General features: G+C 55.7%; 2 protein-coding genes across 4 annotated transcripts in view; one reads left to right on the forward strand and one right to left on the reverse strand.

Moving 5' to 3' along the window:
* LACTBL1 (lactamase beta like 1) overlaps nt 1-1,611 on the forward strand; it is a 6,367-nt gene extending 4,756 nt beyond the window's left edge. The window contains 1 exon segment of the mRNA XM_015557200.1: nt 1,535-1,611. Coding sequence (XP_015412686.1) covers nt 1,535-1,611 — 77 coding nt within the window.
* Nucleotides 1,612-8,818: 7,207 nt separating this feature from the next.
* The window catches only part of EPHB2 (EPH receptor B2), a 141,678-nt gene continuing 139,346 nt past the window's right edge, over nt 8,819-11,150 (reverse strand). For 2 of the 3 annotated variants that reach the window (XM_015557285.1, XM_006777585.2), the window contains exons 14-15: nt 10,679-10,834; nt 8,821-9,936 (exon numbers count right to left, since the gene is read on the reverse strand). In XM_015557285.1, the coding sequence (XP_015412771.1) occupies nt 9,828-9,936; nt 10,679-10,834 (265 nt within the window). In that variant the 3' untranslated portion in view covers nt 8,821-9,827. Of the gene's footprint in view, nt 9,937-10,678; nt 10,835-11,150 lie in introns of all 3 variants that reach the window. The other variant, XM_006777586.2, reaches the window with a different exon arrangement.

Genomic DNA, 11,150 nt, shown 5'->3' on the forward strand with positions numbered 1-11,150 from the left:
CGCCTGGCTGTCCCTCGAGGCCCAGCACGGGCAGCTCGTCCGCTTCTACCCCCTGGACCCCCGCGGGCTGTCCCCGGGCTTCGACGTTCCCGGGCTCTACACGTACCGGGTGCTGCGGCTGCTGCGCAAGCCCGTCTTCCAGACCCAGTGACCCGGGCTCTGGCCGGAGCCTCCCCGCCTCGCCTTCCCGCGAACCCAGGTAGTTGACGAAGCGGGGTAGGGCCCCCGCTACTCGGAGTGTGGACCCCGGGCTGCAAACGATTCCTTATCCACGGGGGAGGACGAGCTAAGTACAGAAACTTAGAATAAAGCATTTACATACTTTGAACAGCGCGCCGACAAAGTACTTTTGTGTCTGTTGAATCTAAGACAAAAATAGGGGCTTGTGTTTTGTCTTTTAAAAAAATCAACCTGGCCCTAACCGGTTTGGGTCAGTGGATAGAGCATCGGCCTGTGGACTGAAGGGTCCCCGGTTCGATTCCAGTCAAGAGCATGTACCTTGGTTGCGGGCACATCCCCAGTGGGGAGTGTGCAGGAGGCAGCTGATCAATGTTTCTCTCTCATCAATGTTTCTAACTCCCTGTCCCTCTCCCTCTCTGTAAAAAATCAATAAAATATATTTAAAAAAAATCAACCTGCGTTATAATTTACATAAAGGGAAATGCACACATTACCAGGGTATAGTTTGGTGATTTTGGGTGGTGAGTATGTATACCCACCACCCCTATCAAGGTATAGAACATTCCTAGCGCCCCGCAAACGTCCTTCCTACTGCAGTCAGTCCTCTCCCCTGTCCCCAGCTCCAGGCAACCACTGATCTTTCTGTCCCCATAGATTAGTTTTGCCTGTCATAGAATTTCATATGAATGGGATCATACAGTGTCGTCCTTTGTGTCTGTTTCCTTTTGCTCAGCGTGATGTTTGGCAGTTCATGCATGTCTTTGTGTACATCAGTAGTTTGTTCCCCTTATTTTTTAAAAATATATTTTATTGATTTTTTACAGAGAGGAAGGGAGAAGGATAGAGAGTTAGAAATATTGATGAGAGATAAACATCAATCAGCGTCCTCTTGCACACCCCCTACTTGGGGATGTGCCCGTAACTAAGGTACATGCCCTTGACCGGAATCGAACCTGGGACCCTTGAGTCCGCAGGCTGATGCTCTATCCACTGAGCCAAACTGGTTAGGGCTATACATATTTTTAAACATATTTAAGGCTCTGTACTATCCTGAAGTAAGGAAACCTAATCAACTTGCCCAAGTCCAAAATTTGCCTAATGTATTTTGCCATGAACTGCCCTTGAATGACCCCCCCTTTTTTTTCTTTAGCAGAACTTGACCTGACATTTATTGGACAGTTACTGAGATCCTATCGTAGGTCAGGCAGCATCCTGATTATGGAGAGCAGAGCTGAGTGTATGGCAGACATGGGCCCTGACCTTTCCCAGCAAAATCCGAGAGTTCATGTTTGTGCACGCCAAGTACTTGTTATGCTTCATGTCATTTAATCCTCACCTGTGCTCTCGGACTTAGATGTCATTGCCCCATTTCACAGACATGAAAATGAGGCGTGCAGCAATTATGTGACATCTCCACAGAAACTGAGCTAACAGAGCTAAATGACAGGGTTGGTATTCAAACCCTAGGACCCCTGACAGCCGAGCTCAAACTCTTAAACATGAATACGTGTTCTTAGAGCACTTGGGAGTTACTGCTCCAATTCAATGCCCCTCCCCAGCCAAGGCCAAATCCCGCCCCCCCCCCCAGCCCTAACCCCAACCTCAACCCCAACCCAAACCCAACCCCAGCCCCAACCTCAGCCCCTTAGCACTGGCTTCATCCTTAGTCATACTTCACAACCCTGCTGAGAACCTCTAGGAGCCCCCATGTGTTCCCTGGGGAACCTCAGCAAAAATACCAAACCAAAACAAATGAACAAGAAAACCTTGTGAGTCCAAGTGATAGTTTTTACAATTCACATTTATTTTGGAAAAAAAAAAGGTTCTGCTAAAAATACTCCTACAAAGGCATTGGAGCAACAGAGTCAGGGGCCCATGGACACAGCTGGTGAGGTTTCCTTGGTCACAGCAGTGGGGATCCAGGTCTGACCCATGGCCATCAGAACCCTCGACCGCATCACTTCCCGACCCCCCAGCATTATCAGGAACATCATGTTTATGACCAGAAGAGACAGGGTTCTGTGAAATCCTGCCAGACCCCCCCCACCCCGCCCAGTTGAGAGTTCTGGCCCAATGTCCCAGGCTGGAACTAACACCTTGGGCGGTGGGGGCAGGGCAGGGGCAGGGCGCGGGGAGTCCAGGACAGCGGCTCAGACAGTGGCTCTAGGAGGTTAGGATGTCCCAGTGCCCCCAAGCAGAGTGCCCCTTGAAGTGTGGGGTTTGACTGGCAAGGGCCTCACAGTGGAGAGGGGCTGAGTGGGCATCTTGGTAGCAGCAGAGCATAATGATTGGGAGGGCAGATGCTGGGGTCAGAGACCACTGGCCGACTTTGTGACCTGGGAAAGCCCCGTGCCGGTCTCTGAATTCCCTGGTCTGTGGAGCAGGAATAATAACTGTACCTGCTCGCAGAGCTGAGTGAGGATTGAGTGAGACGCTGTGTGTAAAAAGGTAAGCGTGGCCTCTGGCACATTGTTGGCACTCAAGAAATAGCAGCTGTGGTTCGGATTTGGGGCTGAGCCTGACCAACCAGTAATTGCTCTTCTCTGTGCTCCAAAGAGGCTGCCTGTGAGTGAGGTTCCTGCCAGGCCTACCCTGGGCCAGCCTCAGGGGCTCCCCTTGTGTCCCCTGCCCACTGGAGGCCCTGTCCATGGAAGGGAAAGCAGGCAGACAGCTCTGAGCAGTCCAGAGGAACCTCCACGGGCTGGCCTCCCAGATCCCATGGGCAAGAGCCTCCCCTAGAAAGGGTCAAACGGCCCTTGGAATGGGGCAGGGACTGCACGGCTGCGAGGCTGTAACCCGAGTGGCTCTGGGGTTTGTAGCACAACCCTATGGTTTCCCAGCGCTGAAACAAAGCACAACACACACACACACACACACACACACACACACACACACACACACACACACACACACACAGGCTCTGCACAGGAAGGTGGTGTACCTGGGGAAGATGCTTCAGCAAATCCCTGGCCCTGCAGCCTCCTCTTTGGGGGAGGGGTGGGAGTTCCACCCCAGATGAGTCCCTCCCCAAACCTAGCTAGTGGGGCCCCCGCTTGGCTCCTGAGCTGAGCTGTCCAGCCCACCAGCCAGTGGGCACGGTGGCCTGCATGGGGCAGCCAGATGTGGGCAGCTCTGCTCCTCTCCCAGCGAGAGAAACCCAGCCTCACAGGAGGGGTCTTGGCCCTGGTGCAGGTGCGCCTCTGCTTCAGACTCAAAGGAGGGAGCTGTTGTTAGTGTGTGTGTGTACCTGCCCCACCCGCCCTCACCATCCCTCTCTCTCTCTTCTCATTCTCGCTCTTTCTGTGTGCTTTGTCGCTGCCCCGGTCCGCAGGTTTGGGGACCAGTGATGAACAAATGGGACTTGAAGGCTCAAGAATGAGCAGCATAGGATCGTATGGTGATGGAATGTTTAAAACATGGAATCCTCCCCCTGGAATCTTAGAATTGGGGGCTTTTGCCATCTTAGAATCTTGGGATCTTTGACCCATGGAATGTTAGACTGGCACTCTCTGCAGGAACCCAGAGTGTATGTGGTCCCCGCTCTGACCTTCTCCCTCTCCTCTCTCTTTCCCCTCCTCCAACATGGCTGTTAGACCTGAGTAGAGACAAGGGCCTTCCCTCCCTCGCCCTCCTCCAGGGAAAGCCTTGTGTCTTCGTCTGGGAAGCAGGGGGTTGGTGCTGGTGGGAAGAGGGGGCATATGAAGCTCCAGGTCCAGCTGGAAGCCCCGTTCTGCAGCTCTGGATTGTAGCCTTGGGGTTCGTGGGGTGCCCACAGGGTGGCCCTGGGGGAGCTGCCGGGCCCCTCTGCAGTATTAAGTTCTTGCTTTATCTTGCTCTATCAGCTTTCCTGAGGCAGCCTCCACGCTGCGAAGCTAAACTCAGACAGACTCAGGATCTGGGGGGTCTGTCTAATTTCCCTGAAAGCTGAGCACAGTCTGAACACATGCCTGAGGGTCAGCCCTGCCCCCACTTCATGGGCCCTAATCCATGTCTGAGTTTGGGCATCTTATCTGACGATGTCCTGCTCTGTCCTAAACCCTGTCCACACCAGCCCCTCTCTCCGCAGACACCAGGGCACAGGGCGTCGAGGGGAAAGTGAAGAGAGGATTTTAGTCTGGAGGAGTCTCCCAGGAGAGCTTGTGAGAAACAGAGGCCCCTGGGCTGACCTGGGGGATTCTGACTCAGGGGTCGGGGAGGAGCCTGTGGGTCTGCCAGCTGAACAAGAGCCCAGGTGATTCTGACACAGGTGGGCGATGGCAAACATTCGGAGAAATCCTGGGAGGTGGGAAAGGGGGAGCCCCGAAGGCATAGGGCCCGGAGGGAACCCTCTGGCAGCACCTGTGGGCATCTGTTTCCTCACCGGGAGAGGGGGGATGGTAACACCCATAAGGTCCCGAATGTATGGTAAGTGTTCGGTGACTAATGCAATCCCTGTGGCCTCAACCTCCTGCGACCCGCCTCCCGTGGGGTGTCCCTGAGCTTCCCGTGTCAGAACAAAGGCCAAGTCACCCTCTGGGACCAGCACTCTGACCTTGGTGTCCCTGAAGGGACACTGGCCAGCTTCGAGGTGTTCTCCCAGATGTTCTGTGGCAGGACCTATTTCCTGGGAAGCTGGGTCAAGGCCGGCAGCTGGTGTGTGCATGCACAGAGTGGCTCCCTAACTTCTTTCTGAGTTTCCCCAGCGTAACACACCATTGTAAAGGGCAGGACCCCAGCCCCTTCCTGGGTGATCCCAGGGCCAGGGCCACCAGGGCAGAGATGGGCACCCTAAGCAGTGAGTATGCCACCATGCCACCTCCAGCGCACACCAGGGCTCTGCTCTGTCCCCTCAGGGCTCTGCCATGCCCGCCTTCCTGCCTGCCCAGGCCGTCACTGCCACCCACATCTGCTCAGCTCTGGTCAGGGCCTGGTAGCTCTCACAGAGGCCTGGAGGGAATGGGTGGGTATCATCAAACGAAGCTGAATTAAGAATCAGGTAGCTCGAAATCCAACCCTGCTGCTCCCCGCAGTTGGAGTGATCTGTGGATTAAATGCGTCAGTCAGTGAGGATGGATAATGAAGCAGCAGGGCCTGGATTCTCCTGGAATAAATGAGGGCTTCTCCAGGGGGCTTTTCTTCCCGGGGGACGGGGAAGCTGTGGGGCACCCTGCCCCCACCTGATGGCTGAACTCACTCCTCCTGGAACCCGAAGCTCACTCTGCTATTCTTCTGCTCAAGAACCTGCTGTGGCTGGAGTGTGTATCATGTGCAAACCGCCTCCGAGTACATCATCCCCCACTTCCCACCACTCCCTCTGCTCCAGGCAGACACAACTCCTCACTGTTGGAGCATTCCAGCCTCTGAATTTTTGGTTCCACTCTACCGCCCACCTGGAATGATCTTTCTCTCAACCTCTGTCATTTGCAAGACAGCCTCCTCCATGAAGCCCTCCCTGACAACCCCAGCCCATTTGAGCTTTCCCTTCTCTTACCAGCCAGCATCAGACACCAAGTACTTGATGTCCTCTGACGGAGTGTGTGGCGCGGGCCATGGAAGCAGACGAACACAGCCTTGCTCTGCCCGTTCCTGGTTGGGTAATGCTGAGCAAGCCACTTCCCTTGTCTGGGCCTCAGTTTCCCCCCTACCTAGGGGAGAAAATGGTGCCTCCTCACCTGGCTCACCCAGTCCAATCCTCTCATTTTTACATGTGGGAGACTGAGGCTCAGTGAGGGGAAGTGACTTGCCCAGATTCACATCTTAAGTTAGTGACAAGAGCAAGGCTGCCAGGATGCATCTTCCCCAGCAACCTGCGGCCTCCTGTCCTTCGACTGCATTTACACTGCTTTCCCTGGCAAGAATCCTCCAGCGTCAGTCAGTGAGGATGGATAATGACGCAGCAGGGCCTGGATTCTCCTGGAGTAAATGAGGGCTTCTCCAGGGGGTCCCAGTCTTGGAACTACAGGGGCCCAGGAGAGATCCAGGAGTGGCCAGGGGCTCAGCACTGGGGGGAGGCGGGGACCAGAGGCCTGGGTCCTTCCTGTGCTTCAGCCAGGTGTGAGGAAGAGCTAGGCAGGGGCAGGGCTCGGGAGCTCCCAGTCTTCTGGAGATGAGCCCGATTGCAGAGGGGTGCAAGGCTAATGACTGCACACAAGGGGGTGGCAGAGAGCTCCCTGAGCGCAGGCAGCGTGGGGACCAACTAGAAAAGATGTTGAAAACCCAGCTGATGCCCTATGGGCAGGAGGCACCACTGGCTAGTAAACAGCCACTGCCCCAAGTCCCTTAAGTGTCTGCTGCACTTCCATCATCTATTCTGATCGGTCTGCCCACGTCTTACCGGTTGATCAATATCATCCCCCAAGAAGAAACCTGCTGATTATCAACAACAACTCATTTTGGGGGCTTCTGGAGCAGTAGGAGCGGAGGCGATGGCCCCGCTATTACCCAGTCTGGCCTGTGAAGATCTGCTTGTCACTCTCGGAGCAGCTGGTCCCATTTCCACGGTGCCCTGGCCCCTGTTCACAAGGCAGCTTTTCTTTCCTCAAGTACCAACTGCATGCAGAGCAGCCGGAAACGCCTCTCACACTGCTGGGCAGGTGGGGATGGCACTTGGGGCGATGGAGCCAGGAAAGGATTAGTAACCAGGCAGCGGGCAGGCGGCTCAGAGCCGTGTGCCCGGGCCAGCAGCTCGGCCGGCCACTTCCTTCTGAGAAGCAAGAGGTGGTGGGGAGCTGCTCCGGCAGCAAGAGGCAGGCCCCCTGGATGGTCACAGTGACGTCTGTCTGTCATCCTGCAATGGAGACACAGAGGGTCAGGGGAGCACCCTTACTCTTGAGAAGCAGGCATGAGGGGGCCCAGGACCACTGAGGACGCAGGGCCCTGGAGGGTGGATGGGCAGACACGCTGGCGAGCAGACACCAGCCTATCGGCTTAACGCAGGAAGCCATCTGACAGGAAGCACTGAGTGCCAGCCCCCTGTGGTGGCCGCAGAGCAGTGGGGGTGGGGGTGGGGGGCAGGCTGGGGACTCAGAGTTAATCTGAAGAGCATCAGGGCAGCTCTCTCCAGAAGGTGACCTTGTGTGCTGGGACAGCTGCCACCCGTGCTGGGCATCTTTGGGGCACAAGGGTGGCCGACTCGCCAAGACTGGCCAGTTTTAGGGAAACCAGCCAAGGCCTTCCCTGTGGCTTACTCTGCTGTTCCCTCCTCTGGGGCGGGGGGCGAGGGGGAAGCTCCCCTCTAATCCCTTCCTTCCCTTTGCATCTCAGGCTCCGGAGAACAGGTGAGTGACAGAGGACAGGCTGGGCCATGCGGGATGCTCTGTCGGATCACCGAGTGGCCTTTAGCTGGCCACCTGTGACCTGAAACTTTGCCACTGGTCAGTCTCCCATGGACAAAGGGAAAGGTCCTGAGATGAGGCATCCCTGACCTCCCCCCTTTAGAGTCCCTGCCCCCTCCTCCACAAAGAATTCTGAGTTTATGTGAATAGGAGCCCATTTGCGCAGAGATTAGTTGACCAGGAAAAGGTGATCATTCCTGTGGCTTTGACTAGAGGGGTGGGGGGCAGGGGCGGGAAAGGCCCATGAGTACGCCGGGACCCTCACACTCCCACCTCACAGCTCACCTAATACCTAGACCCCCGCCCCCTGGCCCGGGTGAGCTGAGTGCACCGCCAACGCCCTGCTCCTGATGCATCCTGCAGAGGCAGCAAGCCTTCCTTCCAAGTCACTTCTTCCTTTGCCTGTGCTTTTGACAAGCCTAAGCCAGAGAGGCCACATGGACTTTGGCGTCCTCCATGTGTCCTCTCAGCCCTGGGCCTTTGTAACCCTGAGCGAGGAGGAGCATCATGAGTCACTAGACAAGTTCCAAGGGTGCCAGGGTCTCTCTCTCTCTCGGAACTTACAGAGAACAGAGGTCTTTTTATAACTAAAGTGTTTATTTCCATTCAATTCACTAACCGGTTGGTCCGCTCAGGTGCCTGCCTTTGCTCACAGGAGGGAGGCTGGCCAGACCCCTTGGTGGATGGGTTTTCCCATGGCCAAGACCCTTCAGATCTGGGCAGAGGTCTGGAGGAGGGAAGCGGGGAGGAGAGCAACACGCTTTCTCCCAGGGGGGGAAGGAGCATGCCTGCACACGTCTCTGAGGGAGATGCTCTGGGAGCTGGGATATCACAGTGAATGATCCGGGTCCCGGCCTGATGCAGCTTGGTTTGGGCTCCCAGAGGCGAAACTGGGAACTGGCCATGTGAGGGCAACTCAGGAACCTCCAAGGGGCCTATTTGCCTGGAAAGCACTGAATATACTGGGGCAGGAGAGTGGACAAGTGGGCAGAGAGTTCTGACGCTGCAGCCTCGGGCCTACTTCCTGCGCGATCTGTTGCTTTCAAGAACAGTCCTGGGGGCGGGAATGCTCCTTCTCCTTGGCCCCCCAGCTCTGCCCAAATCTCACTCAGTCTATGAGGGGCCCAGATGGCCCCGTGGCAGTTGGCTTTGGTGAGGCCTGGCGGCAGGGGGGGAGCTCTATTCAGGCGGAGGAGGGAAGGGTGTCAGTGAAAACCATATAAAAATCCAGATATGTGCATATAAAATCTCGCCCTTGGTGTATTGCCTAAGTCATTAAGCTGAAAGCACCTTCTTCCTGGAGAAGGATCGAAGTCCTCAAAAGGTAGGAAATGTCAAAGTGTCACTTCATTGTCATTAAAAAAAAACCAAAACAACAACCAACAAACAAACCCCTAAACCAAATTCACCCCTGACCAAAATATGCCCCCCAGTCCACGAATCGCTGTAAACAAACCCAGACGCAGGCACAACCATCCTCAGTGGCAGTTGTAGCTGATGGTGGTCACTGCAGCACCAGTCCTCCATGTGGGGGCTGTCGGGAGTGGGCGCCCAGTGGGCCGGGCGGCTGGCTGTGCACGTGATAATGGACGTGGAGCTGCAGACCTGGGGGGTGGCAGCCTCGGGGCGGCTGACCTTCCCAGGTCCCTGTGTTCTTCCTGACCCAGGAAGACAAGAGTCCCTTTTCAGCCCCATAAGCCAATCGGAGAAACACGTCTTTTTCATTGGAGTTTCTAAAATATTCTCCAAGGACAGAAGGATTCTTCTGTTTGCCCAGCGGCAGTAGGAATGGATATTCCCGGAGTGGCTCCCAGGTGGCTGCCCGTCTGTCCGCCTGGCACGTGGCTGTTGAGCGAGGCCTGGAAGAGCAGCCTGGGGGCGGGAGAGAAGAGACTGACCCTGGTCTCTCCCTTTCACATTTGTTTTCCTGAAAGTGTTTCTTGGCTCCGGCCAGGTCGCCTTCCCAGAGGGAGTTGGAGAGAAACTGCTTTTGAGCTCCAATTGGACCGTCGCATGAATCTCCCAAGCCCTTTTTCTTTGCCCCCAAGAACAATGATCGCTTTCCTTATGAGAATCCTCTTTAAAAAATATTCCTTGTATTTCCCGCCCCCTCCCAGGATCTGTTTCCTTTTGTCCCCATTCCCTTTTTTCCCATCATCTGAGTTGCACGTGCTCTTGGTGACGTCTCATGGCTGGCGAGCTGCTTGGTTCTTCCTGTTGCCGTGGCCTCCTGGCAGGTGGCTGACCCTTCGGTGGACAGAGAGCCAGGGCGGCCAGCATGTGGGGTGGAGGGGGCAGGGCCTGGAGGAAGAGGTGAGCCGAGGCAGGTGAACGTCAAACCTCCACAGACTGGATCTGGTTCATCTGTGCCCGCATCACCTGGATACTGTTCAGGATTTTTTTCTGGTGGCCGGCCAAGGTGACCCCAACCCGGAGAATGTCCCTTGGGGAGAAAAGCACGTGTGTTAGGGAAATGTGGGGGTGGAGGGGACTTTGGGTCAGGCAGAGAGCTGCCTGGGCTTCTCCAGGGTTTCCTGCTAAAGAGAGGAAGGGGCCCAGCCGGCGTGGCTCCGTGGTTGAGCGTCGACCTATGAGCCCGGAGGTCATGGTTCGATTCCCAGTCAGAGAACATGTCCGGGTTGCAGGACATGTTCCAGTGGGGGATATACAGGAGGCGGCCAGTCACTAATTCTCTCTCATCATTAATGTTTTTCTCTCTCTTTCCCCCTCCCTTCCTCTCTCTGAAGTCAATACAATTATTAAAAAAAAAAAAGAAAAATGAGAGAGAGAGCAAGGGAAGGGATGAGGGGTGTGGAGGAGGGGTGGGCATCTGGAGCTGAAGTGAGTGACTACATGAGGTGGCAGGAGCACGGGGCTGGGAGTCAGGGGATCTAGGTGTGCCATCGCCTCTGCTTCTGGGAAAGGAACCTGCATTTGCTAGGCACCCCCTCTATGTCTCTGTTGCTCCTCCTACAAACCCCCAGTTCACAGAAGGAAAAACTGGGGCTGAGGGAGCTTCTGTGATTTGCCCAAGGTCACACGGCCAGTGGGTGGCGATCAGAATGCGACTCCAGAGTTGGCCATCTCACTCTTTGGCCCCCACACTCCTGCTGGGACACTGCCTATCTTCCACTCTCCCGAGCCCCCTGCGTGGGAGGTGGGGGTGGAGGCAGCTGGGCACTTACTCCATCATCATCTGCGACACGACATCGAAGGAGGTGAAGCCAGCACTAGCGAAGCTCTCCTTGTACTGCCCCATCTTGATGGCCTCTAGCCACTCGTCCACTGTGTTAAAGCTGGTGTAGTCGGGGATCGTGCGGTCCAGCAGTGGCAGGTTGATGCTAGGGGTGGGGTGGGCAACAGAGACGGTCAGGGCACATGCTAGCAGAGGGGACAGGGTACGGATGGGCAGCAGGTGTACCTGCATGTGTGTATCCGTCAGCATGAACACAGGTGAGTGTGCATGTATGTGCGTCTCTCCCTGTGGGCAGTTGTGAGTTTGAACCCGCATACATGTGCACACATATATGTGTGAATATGAGAAAGCAAGTGTGCAGGACTCGCAGCTGGGGCCACCTGGAAAGTCTGGGGAAGCCTCTGCAGGGACTGCTGAGAGGCTGGACCACGTGTGAGGCAGGACACACTTGTCACTTCAGC

Source organism: Myotis davidii, unplaced genomic scaffold, assembly GCF_000327345.1.
Source record: "Myotis davidii unplaced genomic scaffold, ASM32734v1 scaffold149, whole genome shotgun sequence".
NCBI classification, from domain to species: Eukaryota; Metazoa; Chordata; class Mammalia; order Chiroptera; family Vespertilionidae; genus Myotis; species Myotis davidii.